The 18,578-nt window shown below is 41.1% G+C and overlaps 1 protein-coding gene across 3 annotated transcripts; it reads right to left on the bottom strand.

The window, feature by feature from the left end:
* Window positions 1-6,495: 6,495 nt before the first annotated feature.
* LOC309440890 (UPF0538 protein C2orf76 homolog) lies at window positions 6,496-18,470 on the bottom strand. 3 transcript variants are annotated; one of them, XM_082055104.1, is made up of 7 exons: window positions 18,375-18,470; window positions 16,414-16,566; window positions 14,673-14,723; window positions 11,060-11,097; window positions 10,841-10,922; window positions 9,275-9,296; window positions 7,866-8,586 (listed from the first exon to the last, which is right to left on the bottom strand). In XM_082055104.1, the coding sequence occupies exons 2-7, from the start codon at window positions 16,544-16,546 to the stop codon at window positions 8,571-8,573; spliced, it is 342 nt and encodes a 113-aa protein (XP_081911230.1). In that variant the 5' UTR covers window positions 16,547-16,566; window positions 18,375-18,470; the 3' UTR covers window positions 7,866-8,570. The 3 variants fall into 3 exon arrangements, with proteins under 3 accessions (XP_081911229.1, XP_081911228.1, XP_081911230.1); XM_082055103.1 differs by lacking the exons at window positions 7,866-8,586; window positions 9,275-9,296 and adding an exon at window positions 6,496-7,236; XM_082055102.1 differs by lacking the exons at window positions 7,866-8,586; window positions 9,275-9,296 and adding an exon at window positions 7,657-7,842.
* Between the last annotated feature and the right edge of the window lie 108 nt (window positions 18,471-18,578).

The following is an 18,578-nucleotide window of genomic DNA, read 5'->3' as shown; positions in this document are numbered from 1 at the left end:
TTCCAGTTTGTACCCATTACCCCTTGTCCTATCATTGGTTGTCACCAAGAAGAGCCTGGCTCCATCCTCGTGACACTCACCCTTCATATATTTGTAAACATTAATGAGGTCACCCCTCAGTCTCCTCCAAGCTAAAGAGACCCAGCTCCCTCAGCCTTTCCTCATAAGGGAGATGCTCCACTCCATCATCTTTGTTGCCCTGCGCTGGACTCTCTCCAGCAGTTCCCTGTCCTTCTGGAACTGAGGGCCCAGAACTGGACACAATACTCCAGATGTGGTCTCACCAGGGCAGAGTAGAGGGGAAGGAGAACCTCTCTCGATCTACTAACCACCCCCCTTCTAATACACCCCAGGATGCCATTGGCCTTCCTGGCCACAAGGGCACAGTGCTGGCTCATGGTCATCCTGCTGTCCACCAGGACCCCCAGGATCAAACAACCTCAGTTCAGTAAAGAAAAAGTGCTGTTGATACAGAGTTCAAGAAGAGGGAGTTACAGATGTGGGTTTATGAGACTGGAAAGAAAAAGTTTTAATACTATCAGTTTGTTCTCCATTTCTTAAGTTACTTCTTCATGGAAGTGGCATGCCAGATCAACCAACTTCTGGATCTGTGGCGTTGCATTTTAATGAGCTAATTTGTAAGTTGATTTTAATGAGTTCATTTAAATTCCTGTGCTGAAGATTAACCTCTGCAGGTACAGTTCTCTCACTTCTTCTGTTTTATAATACAAGGCTTTTAACAGTGCAGTTGGTTTCTTGCTCTTCAGGGATTTACTTACAAAGTGATATGTCAAACTACAGTTGAACCTTTAGGGAGATGCACTTGCTTCAGCACCTCTATGCAATGTCTTTCCTCCAGTCTCTGCACGATGGCCAACACAGCTGCATGACCTGCTACAAACAGCAACACAAGTCCGGTGTTACCCTTGACCTCGAAATTTCAGGCACTGAGCTAGTGGGATCCACAGACTGTGCCTCAGGTTTGAGGAATGAGATTTGTTACACTAGGACGGTTTTATTTTATCTGTTTATCGTGGCTTAATAAGCAGCATCAGCTTTGCAGAATTTCTGCACAAGTTTTTTTAGTGCAAATCAAACCCATGCTTATCTTAAAGCTGAGCATACAATAGGAAGCAGGAAGATACCGTCTGTGATTAGGGACAGTTCTTGTTAGCAGAGCGTGCACGGGACTTCCGTAATCAAAGACTAAAAACAACTGTTGTGTGTGGCCAGTCAGGAGGATCGTGTATTACAAGCCACAGTATTACTGGAATCTTTCGAAGACTTCAAGTGGCACTACTGCACTCCTCCTAGAAAGATAATCTGCTTTAGATTTAGAAACCTCAGCACTGGAGGATCCACTACAGCTGTGGTTCAGCTGGTTAGTTACTCTTGTTATTTGTTTCCCGTATCTGTGCTGCAATGAGCTACCTTCAGCTGCTGCTTCAAGAGCCAGCCCCCATCAGAGGTCTGCCTTTCAGTGCCTGCCTCATTCAGCGCTCCAGAAAACAAAAGTTGCTGTGCAAGATTCACATCTGCTTTCTGCAAAACCAGGTTTATTTGCTTTGCGGGGGGGAGATGTGGCAGGGGAGTAGTGTGAAGAAATAGTCATGATACTAACTGCTGGGATATAAGCTTTTGTTTCTAGATTGCTGCTTTGAGTCTAAAACCAACTGATGTTCTCCAGTTGGATGGACACATAACACACATAGAGCCAATGGTGTCACCTCAAAGTAGTGTGAAAAACAGACTGATATAATACCTTCTATATTTAAAATCTCCATTTACTGAAAGAAAGGGGCTTCCCAAACTGGTCTTAAAGAATACATTCCCTTGGTCTCTAGCTAAAAAGCAGAATTAAACCTTCTCAATATGTGAAATGAGAGCAAACAGCAGCAGTTCTTATAGTACTTGCTGGCATTCCTGGTATGTAACAATGTAAGTCACCTGCCAGAGATTAGAAACGGACATACCAAGGTAAATTCTTATATTAATCTGCCATACTGAACTCTTGAATGTACTCACTACCAACTGAAACACTCTTCTGGCTCGCTGCTTTTGGCCCACTACAAAGAATCTATGGCTATCAGAGAGAGAGGATGCTAGCAAACAAAAGGTACAATCTATATCTGATAAAAAATAAAGTATCTACAGGAAGATGGAAGCTCTATGCCCCATCCTCTCCCACTGTATCACCAGCCCAAACACCTACCTGTCCTCTCAATGCTCTGCCAGGCACACTATGCTGCAAGAGGAGGTCCTGGGCCTTGGTGAAGCAGAACTGGGTGCTGTGCAGGAGGAAGAGAAGTGAGAATAAAAGCTCCCAAACAACCTGCAGCACCATGCCGGCTGCACCCACGTAAGCAGCACAAGACCTCACAGCTGCCAGCTCCTGTTCCTCACCTCTGGAGTGCGAACGGTGCTTGAGGCTTATAGCTATAGTTTGGAATTAATAAGCAATTCTCATACCCAGCAAGCTGTTGTAAACCCCTGGCATGACACCAGGACTATAAGGCCAGAAGAAGCAGCTGAAAACAGAGGGAAGGAGGAATTTAGGTCACTCAGGCTCTACTCATCATTTAACTTCCCCCTCTTCAATAGTCACCCCAGCATCTGCAAGCTGCTGCAAGAAAAGCGACAGGGATCTGAGCAGAAAGCTCCGTCACACCCTGTCCCTGTGCAACAATTCCAATTTACCCTTTCAACCAGGCAGCATCTATGCACACTTCAATCATTCACAGCATAAAGCTGTGCGCAGTGCCTGGGTTTGGGCTCCAAAACTCATGACATCCCACCTCATCGCAGCTCAGAAAGCATGGCCCGGAAAGCAGCGCCAGGTGCTCCTCAGCCTTTGCACTACAAGCAAGAAATAGTAGGAGCTTAGGGCCAGAGCCATGGAGAACACAATTGTTGTGTGTTTAAGCTGTGTTGCTGAAGATGTTTTGCTCTGCTTTGCATGTGTGTCTGTTCTGGGTGGTTTTCCTTGTGTTAAAAAAAAAAATAGGCATGCTTAAAGTCTACTTTACAAAACCTCAGCAAATTAACACTGATCTTTTCCAGACAATTCTTCAAATGAATGTTCTGCAAATGCCTCCTCGCAGCATGCAAAGATTTAGATACACTGGAACTGATTCTGCAAAGGATGCTCTCTAACAACAGGAATTTAAGCACTGATACCAGTTCAATTTGCCGCTTTATGATTTTAATATAAAAAGAAATACTTTCTGCAAGGAAAGATTCAGCTTTCATCACCAGAACCCTAGTACAGACTTTGCAGGCTAAACCAATTCCCAGATAAGCACTTTTCATAAACATTACATATTTCTTGGCTTACAGAGGATCTGGAGAATGAAAGAACAGGCTGTGCTGACATCTGGTGGCTTTCTCTGCAGACAGTTCATGGCGATAGGTCTTGGCTTTTCACTGCATTTTTTTTTACATTCTCGATGTCACTTCTCCCATTTCATTCCAATATAGAAAGTATTAGGATAAAAACATTTTTGTTTCCACTGACCAGCAGACAGTGCTGTCCTGTGCAAGTCCTCCTGTAAAGCAACAAACGATCCTTTTGTTGTGAACTATTAGCAATAGTGTAGAAAAGGTCTCCTCTTTATTTCGAAGTATATTTCTTCATGAATAAATATATATATATATAACAATATATATATGTACATTACACAGGAAATGCTGCTGGTACATATCAGATGAGGTGTAGACCTGACCATCCCAGCACTGCAAAGCGGCAGAGGTGGCAGCAAGAAGCAAAGGGAAGCATCTGGGAAAGCACGCAAAAGCACGTCTGTTTCTCTAATTCAATCGCAAAGTAGGCAGTAGGAAAAAGTCATTGTCCTGAGAAGATGAAAAGTAGTAAAATTCTCTTCTGGGCATCATTACTTGATTAATTAATCATTTGCAAACCTGTACCAAGTAGCACTTTGAAAAGGATATCAGGGGAGGATTGGTGCCAACCAGCAAGAATGAGCTCAGCCCAAACTGTTCAATAAGCAAAAGTGTGCCCTTGCCATAAGCATTTGTAACGCCTCCAGCCCAGTGAAGTTCCCCTGAAGCCAGGATCCCATCGGTCATATGAGATCAAGAATGAGTATCGCATGTTCCGTTTTCTCACTCTTGGTCTCTGGACACTCTGGGGTTCTGTGGCTATCAGCTTGCACAGGCAGGACCCACGGATGTCCTGTCACAGCTGGGCTCTTACTTGCAGCTCATTTTTAAGTAAATGATGTCAGCAGATGTGCTGAATAGTCCCAGGGAGCAAAAACAAAACACCACAGCTTATAATTTATCTCTGGATCACCTTCTAAGACAGAATGTTTACATCTGATAAAGCAGTTCCCCAACTTTAACAGTGGTGCGTATCAGATCTTTGAGGACTCCTTTAGGCCATTGGTAACTGTCAACATTTAACTCGGCTGTCCATGTCAGCAGTTTTCTTAGCTCTTGCTTCTTCAAGAGGCAACATAACTACCTCTGGACAGAAAAACACACAAAAACAGCTGCATGCAGAAAATATGACATGACAGAGCCAGGGAGAAAAAAAAAATACTATTCCAGCAGTTTATGAGTATAATTCTAAAAGTTATTAAAATGCACCATTTTCATACCTATATTGTTTTAAAAAGCAGCATTACTCCATTATTTTTGTGCCAAGAGTCTGTACAGTCAGGGTTTTGTGTGCTTGCTCAGTTACACCATTACCTCTTCCTCTTCATGGTAATTCCTTTCCTAATTTCACCTCTTCTCCTTTAGTAGCTGTTCTTTCACACTTCCTAACAAGAACTCCAGTCTCTCTAAGTTATTTTCTTTTCCCAAGAAACATTCAAGCCTCGCACACCCTCCAGGCTTCCAGTTTAACTGCCCTGCCCCTGCTACAGTGCAGTAACCCAGGAGAAGCTGCATCTTATTTCAGCATCCACTCTGGATGCTGTTCTTTTTGTTGAAAAAGAAGGGTATTGAAAGGCTCCAAGGACATCATACGTTAAGATGAATCCCTATTAACCCCACAATGTCTAAGAATGCTAGCAAAGCTATATGATTTACCCCACTACACATTATGGAGAAGCCACCTTTAAGTAACAGTAATCTGATGTAGTTCATGATCTCTGCCAGGATAACAAACCATGGTACTAACTCTGTAGGTCGTTTGCTTAAATAGAGGATTTCAGAACAACATGGGCAAAGACATCTCAGTCTTTAGTAAGTCTTTAGTAAGTCTTTAGTAAGTCTTTAGTAAGTCTTTATTAGTCAGTGTTCACAGATTTCATTCAGTACTTGACAACGCTGGAATCCAACCTACTTTGATACAAGGGTATACCATATCCCACGGAAAAATGTTGGAACAGCATCTATCTTAACAATTTCTCAGTTATTATCTATGGTTCTGGGGGGGTTATTCAAAAGAAGCGTTATTAGAGGTCCAATAAAAAAAAATTAAAACAAAACAAAATACACACACACAGCAGAAAAACACTTCAGGAAGAATCCAGTTTACAAGTGTGGTTATTGAGATCATTACAAATGGCTCTATTGTGCTGCTGCAGAAAGGAGCCCATGAAGTGCCATTGCCAGAGCAATCAGAGCTCACAAAGCAGTCGTTTAACTCTTCCCTTGGAAAGAGAAGCAAATCTGGAGTGCCAGACACATCATTCTGGGATACTGGCATTAAAACATTTATCATTTTCTTGTTGATGCTGTAAAATTGCCCTTTCACTGTGCCACACTTGATGTGGCACCGAACATTTGTAACTGTGCTAGCCCAGAAAAGACAATTGTTAAAATTTGGTGGGAAAAGAGATCACAAAACCAATCCAGATCTGTCTGAAAGGGTATATTCAAATGCCCAGCACAGGAGGAAGAGAATGACAGTGTTTGCTCAGCCTGAGAGCCTGAGTGTGCTGATGGACACCATCTCAATGCCTTGGTAGGACATTCTGAGACACTGCGCTCTCCAGTGTGCCATCTCCTTCTTACAAAGTTACCTTCGTGATTGTAAATTTGGCTGAACAAAGCTGGTGGACTCTGGAGTGTAATGCATCAGCTTAAACTGTCTGCGGAGAAAGGTACAAACTCGTACTAGCCAGATTAATCTGGCAAACCTGACAGACTGCATAAGAAGGTGGCTGAGACATGGGCCCATGTTTGAGGAGCAGGTACCAGCAACAGAAAGGTGGCCTGGGCAGAAAGAAGAGGCAAGTGGTAAATTCTCCCAAATCCATCAGAGCATGTGTAACAGCATCTAAATCCCAAGAACACAGGTGGCTTCAGTGACACAGGACTCCTCCTTACAAGATAAAATACAATCACACTTTTAATCACGGATGAGAAAGTGATGCAGTTTCGCAAGAAAATAAAACTCTGTTGGAAGCGAAGCTGTTGGTGAGTAACACCAGCTACCGAAACCAGCCTAAAGCAGAGCGTTGTCAGGAAGGATGAAGAAAATGAGGTGGCAACAATACATAGAGGCTTCCTTGGCCCTACATCTAAAGCAAAGACAACCTTTATTTAGATACTCACACATCTGTTTTCACTATCATATGTCAATTTAAAAAAAAAAAAAAGATCAAAGCTCTAGTAAATGGTAAGCTTATTTCTGTGGAAAGTCTCTAGTGGAAATGGTGTTGTCAGCTCTCACCCAGAGCTGAGGGTATATGTGTGGGTCTAAAGCAATTCCACATGAAATTTCACTTGTTTTAACAGAGCCTATGCCCCAAAAGCCTGCTAAGGCAGAAAGCCAGCATCATTTCTGTTTCAGTGAAGAGAGGCTTAAAGACACAGTGTTGTATCTCTCTAACTCCTAAAAAGCAGTTTCATCAGCAGTGTCTACGCAAAGGTACTTTATTGCACACATGACTATTTTTTTCATTTTCTTGATTTGGTTACTGTAGTAGGAAAGCCTGGAATTACCAAGAACTAACATATAGCAACAGAATATTTGGCTCTTGAAAACAGGAAAGAATCAACTCCAGTCTTGAAGACATGTGGCTTGCAGATTGGGTCTCTCCTTGCAAAAATGCAATCATTCAGGTTTTATTCTTAAAAGCGAAACCACAAGCTTCGCTCCACTTGGAAAAATCCACGACTCCTCCTTACGCACACTAATGTCTTGGCACAACTCAGGCTCCTCATACATGAAGGCATCTCGAAGCTAGAAAGAGGCGAGCTGGTTCTTGAAGACAAAAGCCTCCCAACAGTCACTTGTCCCCATCAGCATGCTAAAGAGGGCTGGAAGAGAGTATAAAGGAAAGCATTCACCAGTGGAGAGCATGAAACTCTTGCCAGTCTGCACCATTTGAACAAAAGAGACCAAACATAAAATGAGAGGAGTAAAGCTATGACTTGAAACAGAGAGATTCTCTTCTCAAGCTCTCTAAAATACCCAGTGATTTGGTCATAAAACGTTTCCATTTTCATTAGAAGTTAGTACTCTGGTGGGATCTTACTGTACATTGTATAATCTCTATATGTAGCTAATGTCTGCTGTAGGATCATGCCAAGAACGTGTGTCACAGGTCAGAGATTGCGCTGCCTGCATCGCCAAAGGCAAGCGAAGGAAAAAAAAAGTCATTTATGTCCCCCAGTTTTCCTTCTCTCAGTCTTAGCATATTGACAGAAATTAATTTCTATAGGAAGGGAATTGCACTGTTTGCAAAGCAATCCTCTAGGATTTATTGATCTTTAAGAAAAATCTCATTAAGCAGAATAAGGAAAATTTACAACAGGTATGGGAAAACAAAACAATCTCTTGGGATCTTCACCAGGCTGAAACAGGATTAGCTTTGTAGTTTCTGTAATCTTCCTCACAGAAGAATGCTAATTCGGTCTCATTTGCTAGAACAAATGAAAAATTAAATATTTAGCACATCAGTAAATGAACCACCCAACAGCCAGCTATTTAGAATTTTAGAAGACAATTGGCAATTTTTTGGTCAAAGACAATTACAAATCATCACACTCCTTTCTTCCCCCCCCTCATATTTTTTCCAAAAATAAATAAATTCAGCATTAAAGATGTTGTTTAACATTTATCCTTGTTGACGGGGGGTGGAGGGGAAGTAACCTGAATATATAGAAGGAAATATGTACACAAGAGCCCTCAAGATTTGTTTAACACAGCCTTCAGAATTGTTTGTATAAGCATTCAGCAAATTAAGCAATTTTATTCTAATGCCTTCAAATGCTAGAAAAATAACAAAGCATGCTTTTCTCTTTTTTTTTTTCTTTGTGCATTTTTTTGTTAGGAAAGGCAAAAAAGAAACTATCTTTTTCCATTAAATTAGCCTGTAGGTATAATAATTTAATACTTAGAGGATCAGTAGAATATTTTACAGATCACTTTACATTCTCCCTCATGACCCATCAAAATATGTGTCTGAAGAAGTTAATTTTTTGCCCTGCTGATGATTAATTCATGAGGCTTCAACAATATGCAAAGTGAAAGACACAAATTGGCTTCTCCAGCAATACCTTCAAATGCCTCTAATTATTCACAGGGGATATGGCAGAGCTAAAGGACCCACAAAGGTTCAGAGCAGTCACAATTCTTTCAACCCAGTAGGTCAAGGACTTCCTCTTCTAAAACAATAAGTCAGCAACATTACTAATTCAGAACAGAGACAAATCTGATGGAAAGCCTTCACAATTATTAAACATGGAATTCTTTAAGTTGCTGAGCCAATAAGTTCCACATTCTTTTTTATATTAAACCTGAAGTTAATGAAGTCTGCCTGTCTCATAAAAAAGAAAAAAAAGGCAAAAAAGCGTTTTAGAATCTCAACTAGAAAACAGACAAGACTGCAATGAATACTGAACACTTTATTAACATACACCCTGCTCTTGAAAAAAACAAACAAGCATTAACTTTGCTGACTAGATAATGGCTGCAATAATAATCACTACCACAGAGGCTTTCCTGAGGATACTTATCTAATGTCCTCATAATTTATAACTCTCTAGCCCAACCCTGTAAAGTGCCAAGGGCAATCAACTGCACCTTAGGAGAAATGTTCTGCATGTCTCAGAATTTCCCAGATCTCCTAACAGCAATTCTCTGTTTTATTCTAGCAAATCTTGTCCAGACTGGATATTGGAAAAAGGTAATATGTCAACAGAAGATTTCAAATCTTCTTACTGATTTAAACTGTACAAAATGAGGACTAGTGACATATCCTATCATACTTCCTTTGTTTACTCTTGTTCACTTCTTGTTGAAGAAGGAGGACTTCTTCAAGATTTTACTACAAAGACTCCACTCATAACTTACATAATTTTCATCTCACGATAGCCTGGAACACATCAAAACGTAAAATGGTATAACAGCACACTGCATTCTACAAAGCAAGAGTTTTTCTTTTCTATTACAAATACTACATACTAATGACTAACTGCTGTTATTCTGAAAAAAAAAATAAAATAAAAGCAGCTTTAAATTGTTTTCTGTCCTGAATAAGCCTCCTCTCTCTTTGTACAGAGGACAGGCTCATCTATTCTGATGTCCCTTCAGTATAACATTTACTCTGATGTTTTGATACCTTTTTCAAGATCACATCCAGCTGTTTCACTGCTGTAGCTACAAACCTGGTTTCAAAGATGGATAATATATACAAATATTTACCAATACCTTTTTGAAAGAAGGCAGCTCTGGACAATGCAATTTCTGATTCAACATTTAGCACTGTCATCAGTCCCTCTCCTGAACTGCATTACCTCTATGCCTATGTAGATAAAATCACACTTATATGAATCTTCTGCTAACTAAATTACAAATCTATAAGACTCGAGTGCCAGTAATCCTCCTTCCTAAGGAACCTTTTTTTTTTCTCCAGATAAAAATATGTGGTTTAGTTCAAACAGCCAGAGAATAAGTATAATTCTTATTATAGGAGCACCCAAAGACCTTTAGGAAAGGTATACTGAGGCCGGTTGCAGTGCACCCCAGAGAAAAACATTGAAGAGACAGCCCAAGTCACTTAAAACCAGAAAGTAAATGTCAGGAAACAAAAAGCCAAGAAATCCCATTCACTAGCTGGGGAGCAATCAGAGGGCATGGGGAACAGGAGGGAGTTCTCTCTGCGACACCCCTGCACTTAGAGCGCAGGCAGTTATGGTTCCAGCCAGGCAAATCAGATTCAAACGAGCGAATGTCCATATCAAGGTGGAATAGAACTACATCCCTTAAGTACCCTGCTGCCACAAAGTCATTCAGCCACATTTATGAGAAGCCCAAAGGACAGCCAGGGACCATCAATTTTATCATGACAGACATTTCTTTACATTATTACCAAAAGACATGCCCTATATGTAATCCCCTGCCAAAATGTGAGAAATCAGGTCAAGTTTCGACTCTTTGCTATGTTCAGCACATTCTCTAAATGATACTGCTTGAGCTTTCCTGAGCAATCTGGCTATCAAGCACTGTATGCTGCACATTAAACAAATCTAATCTTATTTCATTATTCCATGCTGGTTCCACTACTTATATTTCTAACCAAAACATCAGTTTAAATGTTACTGATAAGACTAAGCAGACACGGTACTAATAACCTATCTGTCAATCATTTAAAATTACTCTCGGCAGAATTATAAGCATACCCTCTAAAAATCGCAATTTGCATTCTGAACATTTGGAGTGCAGATACCTGCTGCCCTCAGTCCAATGATTTGAATGTACATTATCCCCCCTTCTTCCCTGAATAATTATCAAGTAGTGTAAAGAGCATCAGGAATAGCATTTACTTTTCAGCAGGCTATCCAAACATAATCAGCCAGTTATCAGTTTAATGACAACCACAATGAACAGCACCTTCAGTCAATACAAATGTACTCCTACCTACTCCAGCTGCTTTCAGCGTACTGTCTTCTTTCAAAATCAGTTTGTCATCATCTTCCAAGCTCACTACAAGTTCACCCGTCTGCAAATCAGGGAACCAGAATACAAAGATAAGAACAAGAATTTACTGACTGTCTCTGCCCCAGTCTTATTTGACAGGGCAAAGATCTGCCTGCATTAAAGCAAATAAAGGGGGAAGAATACAGCTAAAAATTATACCTTAGATTTGTGTGCTTGGTGAATAATCTTCATTGTGTCTGAAAGAAAACAGAATGTTTTCCTAAAATAAGGCTTAATAGGCAGGTAACACTGAAAGCTGTACTTAGGGAAGGAGACACAAACAAAGGGGTAAGGTTCAAAATCTTTTATTAACAACAAGTTTGTGTATTCAGTCTAAAAGAGGAGAAAACATTAATTTCACAGTCCTGCAGCCACAGTCTTAAACCAGTCAATCCAGCATTAAGGTACCACATCCTATTGGGCTTCTGTCTGCTGGCTGAACTACATTAACTAATGACCATCCCAATTGCCAGTCAAAACGCATCAATTTAAATGCCAGTTAGGGTGTTTTAACCTAACAGGTTTTACACATGCAATTGGGGCAGGACAAACAGCATTTGTGCACTGTCAGCTACTGAAGTTAAGTTGATAGGCAGGAAGTGATTAAGACACAGTAACCTGACCACTTCAGATCATTCCTTGAAATTTTCCTTCTCATGAAAAACCACCCATGTAGAAATGTTATTAAGCAAGTCCATTTTCCATTAGCATGTACAGCATCTCCTCTTTTTAATGCCAGATCCTCTTCAGTAATATTTATCTCAATATGTTTGTGCAGTGTAGGTCTTTAAGAAATTATGCAACACGAAAAAAGAAATATTGCTTTCCTCTGGCAATGTGGGCAGGGCTTTGTTAAGAGAATGGAAAAAACAGGGAAAATAATGTGGTCACTAAAGCAACCAATGAGTGCAAAGATCCAGAGGGAATGGAAGTCAGAAGATGCTCATGCAGCACTAAAAAAAAACAAAACAAAACAAAAAACAAGCAAACAAAAAACCTCCAAAGCCTCTGTGTTTGAACAAATTCAGAATAAAGTATCAATGCCTTCCCAGCAAAGAAGCACAAAACAATTCTGTTTGCCTGCTCATTTTCTGTTCTAGTTTGGTTTTATGCATGCACTAAGCACTATGTGTTGAAACAGTCTGGTAAGAGAAGTATGCAACAAATTAAATATAGGCTAAAACTACTTTCAAACTATCGAGAGCAAGTATTCAGATGTTCAGAATAACAGAGATCACAATCCCATTCAGAAATTTATTTCCATACCACTCTGGCCCATTTTGAACATTTTATTTAAACATTACAGAAGGTCAAAACTACTCTGCATTTCCACTGCAGAGGTCACTGAAAAGGCAGTCTTAGCACTCTGTACTAACTGCAGTATTAGAAGCAAGACATGCATTCAATTGCAGTTCCTAGATCCATCTTGCACAGAAGCACTGCAAAGAGACCAAACAATCACAGCAAAAAATATACTGCAATCATGAAACCTTTCTACCACAGCAAATCCAATCCTGTTAGTTTTAAGCTTCTCCATCTACTTTGCCACATCCCCTTTTCTCTAGTCTTTGCCTATTCATTCTCTGAACTATTGTCTCAATTTTATGTCTTCACAACTCCACCACAGGCATCCATCCAGCAGTTTACCGTGTCTTTCAGCTATTAAATGGCTTCTCTAGCTCAGAGAGGAAACTACAGTTTCTTCGCATCCCAGCTAAAAAGCCTTATATCCTCTCAGTTGCCTTTGCAATTTCATCCCAATTTAGTTCCACTCATCATATTGCCAGATTCTTACCTTTCCTTTTCTGGTAATAGACCTTCCATGACAACAGATAAGAAATAACTTCCTAAGTCTGATTCTGTGAAGTATCTACCACATCGTTCCACATTCATGGAAAAAAAAAAAAAAAAAAAAAAAGTTAAAAAAAAAAGAGAAGCAGCTTATGAGACAAGTTGGCACCCAGGCTGCCATCATCAGTGAAAAGATGGCAATGACAGGGTAGGAAGATGAGAAGACTGACTGATAAGAGTTCTAGGCCAAGGATGAGAATGATATGTACAAAGAAAGGAAGAGAAAATGAAAGTCTCAAGCTTTGAGATGTGAGTTAGAGCACCAAGCCAAGAGGAAAAACGTGATGGCATTACATATGATGTTGAGAGAATAAAGTGATGCTGAATTCCGGAGAGAAAGAAGCCAAAGCAGGCAAGGTGAGAGCCAGCCAGGTCCAACTGAGATTTCTGGTGCTGCCAACCAAAGCAGAAGGAAAACTCTGACTAGCACTATTCATGCAGAAGTCTCACTGCCCTTTCATCATCAAAATACAAGACAGAGAACACAAGAGATGCCAAAACCATGAACCTGGATGATTCACAGCCTGAGGGGAAGGTGAGGAACTTGGCTTTGATATTTGTGTGAAAATTTCCATGCAGCTAACACCATCCCACTAGAAGCAGGCCCTCACTAACTGGTGTAACAGGTTTTAAAGTTCTGCAGTGTTTTGCACCCACATTATGCTCAGTCCTACGCAGCACCATCAGGTGCTCAGCCACAACATCTGCCTTAGGAAAATCTAAACTGATGCTCTAAATGATGAAAAGGGATGGGCAGCACCAGGAATATAAGTGACAGCAGCAGTCCCAGACAGGTCTCCCTCACCTGGCCAAAGCCACAGAGATCAGGGGGAGGAAGGGCACCTCCAAATTCAAGCTTACAGTTACTTAGATTTTAAGATCTTAAATCATATATTTAAAATAATAATAACATTCAAATCCTTGCCACTGATGTACCATGGCTCTTCTTCTGCTTTCATTTTGCACTATCTTTTCTACCATCAGCAAGAATATAGAATTAAATGCTTGGCTTTTTTTCTTTTTTTAAATAGGCAAATAGAGTTTATTACCATTCACATGCATTAAGTTGGTTCCTGATTCAATTCTTTGAATCACTGAAGAGGAGTTTGTCAATTCCAGGAACAAGGGAGACAGAGGATGACTTGCAGCAAAACTCCAAGGGAACTTTCAGAATTACTAAGTTTAGGAAAAAATGCTGCTGACATTTGAGTTAACAAACTCAAAAAAAGCAAGTAATTTAGTCTATTTTCAAAGTATATTCTGTCCCAAACAGATTAATCACATATGTTCATGACAATCTTTACAAAAAGGAAATATACACTTAGCTTTACATTAGAGAATAAAGTCAGCCTAGATTTCACACCACACTATTTCATTCCGTCAGCTTGTGTTTAAGAGGTTTCATATCTACGATGAGCCAAGTACCCCTGTTTCTCTTATATCATGTAAATTATTTAAGTGTTAAGCATTTTCCATTTACTGCCTTCAGCTCCCACTTCACCATCCTTTCTGACTTCACAATTAGTAAATAGATACTGAAATACATAAACACATAGAAAACTACAATTTCAAAGCATTTAAGATCACAAGCTGCTCACTAGAGTAAAAACAGTTAAAAGGCTTTTATAAAAGTAGTAAAAAATTAATACCAAAAACCATCAGTACCAATTAGCAAATAATGTATCACATACAGTCTAATTCAAAGAGTAATACAGAACTTCAAAATAACAGTCAGGTTCTGTAGATGTGATCCCAGTGGCATAACCCCAGCTACAGAAGCTGGACAGATTTGCAAACGTAGGGAGGCACTGCCACCAGCATGACTATTCTACAGCAGTTGTCTTCTAAATTGTATAGAAACTGGTATAAAACATTATGTCTGCATTTTACAGGAACTAAAACAAGGAAAAAAATTACATACCATACTTGTAATTTTTGAAAGGAGGAGGAAGTCCTGTTCTTGAAGGCACATCTATTAAATTAAAAGCACCAAGTTAAAACAAAGTTGTCTTTTCAAAATTATTTCCACTACTTTATTTTCCATTATTTTATGCATGCACCCTGGACATCCTTTACATCAAAATAAATCTATAACACAGGAGACTTGTTTGAGCATCAAATATTAAAACACAGCCTTTGGCTCAATTTCTATAGTTACTCCATATCTGATTAACTTCACTTGAGCATCAAGTCCCTCCGAACAAAACGACCCATGAGGACGGTGAGTAAATGCAACCACGATATGATCGCAGGAGTCTGATCCTTCAGAAATCTGCCAGGAACATCTTGTTAAACAGTTGCACAGCACTTTTCCCTACCTTATACAAACAGCTGACAACTGTCATTCATAACTGAATTGTTCACTAAATATAGCCATGCAAACCAGCCACAAAAAGGAAGCCAAACTTTAGAAAATTAGCTCTTTAGCCACATGCAGGACACAGCCCGTAAACAACTGCAAGAACACTAACACCTTCCCTGGTGCCAATGCTGCCAGTGATTTAACCAGGGCCTTGGAAGGCCCAGCCACCTGCAGGGTCAGTAGTTTAACAATTTCTCTCAAATTCCCCCTTCAAAACAGATCACAGTAAGGGAAGGAACATGGCTCCTTTTGGACCAGGAACAGCGCTACCCATCCATCTGTGGAATGAAGTTCCAAAAAGTCTCGTTCAAGACACTAGCTTTGTCTCAAATAGCAGCAAGTGGCAGCACTGCTCACATCAAAAGTAAGTTTCTTAGCATTCTTTTTTATTTTATTCTTCATAACAGCAGCTGTACCATATGTTCTGAAAGTGCTTGTAGTTTTCTAAAAGCATCCTAAGATTTTGCCATGTTTCTCATTGCCAGAAGCAGGGAAGGTGATGAAAACATAATACAGCTGTGAGGCCCAGGGCAACATCCTAGGAGTTGCTCAAATGCTATCAGCTATAACAGTTCGAGACTTGTTTAAGCTGATTTCATGCAAAAAAAAAATCACATGATGTTATTTGCACCCTTTGAATGTCTCCATTTAGGTGTGTAGAAATACACCTGCAAAATTAGGGCTAACACCCTAACTACTCAGTTGCTGCGTGGGCTGGTCTATTTTAATTAACTTTTAGATAGACTGTCACTTTCAACCAGGCTTCTAAAACATAGATGAGTAAATCTGCACCACTAAACTCAAGATGGAGACAGAAACTCATAAGCAGACAGGCACGGTGAGACCTCAGTGTCAAAAACAATATTTCTCTTCTCACAAATAGCAAACAGACTTGTACTCCCACATTCCACATATTGAGATAGTTCCTAAGGATCAAAGGCTCTCTAAATTCTATTAATTTAGTCCTGTTAATTTATGAATAGCTGCCTGACAGCACCCCTCAAGGAGCCTGAGGCACTGAGCCAAATGCAGAAATGCCCTCCTCTCTTTTTGACTGAACATGGGGATTTGGGCAGGGGGAGCAGTTTTCCCAAATTTCGGCATGGTACACTGACAATGGAAGCTCTTACTAACTCCAGACCGCTCATTCAATGGAGGAGAGGACACAGAGGATGTAAACACAAATCTGGCATCTTTACCGGCACCATAGAATTCCCATTCATTTGCTCGCCTCCACTCTCCCCTGCAGAGACAGCAACACATGGGTCTAAAACGAATTAATAAGACAACTGCACCTTACCCTTCTGCACAAAATTAATGAACTGCTTTACTGTCTGATCCAAGTTAACCCCATGATACACCACGGGTCTGAAGTTCCGGTGTTCAAAAGAGCGAACAAGACGGACTGTGATGGTTGAGCTTTCTGCTGACATGAGAATTAATTCTGAATAACCTGGAAAACATTAAAGAGAGGAATTATTGCTTTTTCTTTATGTACAAGCACAGCTTGAAAACAAGGTGCAGGTGGGCCTCATGCAAAGATTAAAACACAGTGAGAAATTCAATAGCATTTTGTCTTCTGGGACTTCACTTTTAGTATTTCTATAGAAGCAGTAACAGGATCTCAAAACAAACAGAGTTACCTAGGATATTCTTGACTCCGCACACCAAATAGTCCACCATTTGTACCTGTGCTGTGTACTACAGCACCAGACCCCTTATTAAACTCACAAAAACCTTACAGATAAATGCAAATATGTCATTTCAGTTTTAAGTGACTGAAGGTTTTACCTGCTGGGTGAGTAACATTGTGCTCTAAAAGAATGTATTAACAGGAACAAAAACAAACTGCTTTTAATATACTTATGTCGCAGAGAGCATAATACCCTGAAAAATGCCTGAGCTCTTACACAACACTCATTTTCACCTACCTACAGAAAGTGGAGAAACCTCCCCCACATCCACATGCATATAATTCTCCTGGTATACTATGACATAATTAAGGGGGATAATTTAATTTATAATAGCAGGTCTCTAGAATTGCTCTACAGGGCTCTCTACTGTAATAGAGAGCAGAACCTACAATGGACTCGCCTTATCAACCCAATCCACTCTTCAAACAAGCCCACGCATTATTCCATTGGGTTCTTTCCATGGGAAAACGAGCTATCTTCTACCTCAGCAAACTCCTCTATTTTTGGTGGAGGGCACTCCTCAGCAACCTTGCTTTCTGGTCACATGCTAAACTGCTGTGGCTGCTGCAGCAATGAGCAAAGACTGCAGTGGAAGTGCTGCAACATCAGTCAGGGGCACAACACAATCTCTGCACCTCTCATCCCTTAGCAGCCATTTCAGCCACCACTTCCAGTCCTGCAAGGGTTTCTCTTACCTATTCATCCCTTTCTGTTCTTTTTTTTGGGTGATTATTCTGGTTTTCTGTGGGGGAAATTATTAAGGCACCCAACCATCATGCCAGTACCTCCCAGTCTTTTCTATATTTGTCCTAGCAAATCCTGGCAAAATAAACCAACAATATTTTCTTCAAATACTTTCTGCAGAATGGGGACACAGGCCTTCCACATCACAATTGCAAAGATGGGTGTTTTCTTGATGTTATTCCACATGGGCTTGAGAACTGAATGGCACAGAGCAGAGGTAAGAGAAAGATGCACCATCGCCTGAGGACCATCAAAGAATCACAGAATGTCAGGGATTGGAAGGGACCTCAAAAGATCATTCAGTCCAATCCCCCTGCCAGAGCAGGAACACCCAGATGAGGTTACACAGGAAGCTGTCCAGGCAGGTTTTGAATGTCTCTAGTGAAGGAGACTCCACAACCTCCCTGGGCAGCCTGGTCCAATGCTCTGTCACCCTCACTGTGAAGAAATTTCTTCTCGTATTTAAGTGGAACTTCTTGCGTTCCAGTTTGTACCCCAAAGAACGCCGTAGGAATACAGAGTGGGGAAGCACAGTTAGAAACGGCCACTTCTCACATTTTTTATACAGACCTAACAGACTGATCCCACCTAGGGCTGGGACCAGCGCAGCAGATTCTCCTCAGAGCGCTGCCCAGGCCAGAGGTGCTGATGATCAACACCTCTTGCAAAGAAGAACCTTCCCGGGGCCCAGCCGGCCGCAGCACCAGGGCCCGCGGCGGAGCGCCCCTCACTCCAGAACATCTTCCCAGGACCGAGCGGCTTCTCCCCAGCCCTCACCCCGCCCCACCCAACAGGGACCGTTAACGGCCTCGGCCTTACTAACCGACTCCCCGCCGACACTTCCGGGTGTCTCCTCGCCCCGCCTCACGCAGCCGCACCAATCACGTCCTTTCGCTGCCACCCACCGCACCGAAGGATTGGCTGTCAGGCGCTCTGTCACCGCCCCCTTCCTCGCGCCTCCGAGACGCAGCGAGGCCCCGCCTTCCGAGTCCCTCCCGTTGAGCAGTGTCCTCATGCTGGCGCGCCC

The sequence above is a fragment of the Streptopelia decaocto genome, assembly GCF_964273445.1.
Source record: "Streptopelia decaocto genome assembly, chromosome: 6".
NCBI lineage: Eukaryota > Metazoa > Chordata > Aves > Columbiformes > Columbidae > Streptopelia > Streptopelia decaocto.
Note: the sequence above shows the minus strand (reverse complement) of the source record. Positions and strands in the feature narration are given on the sequence as shown.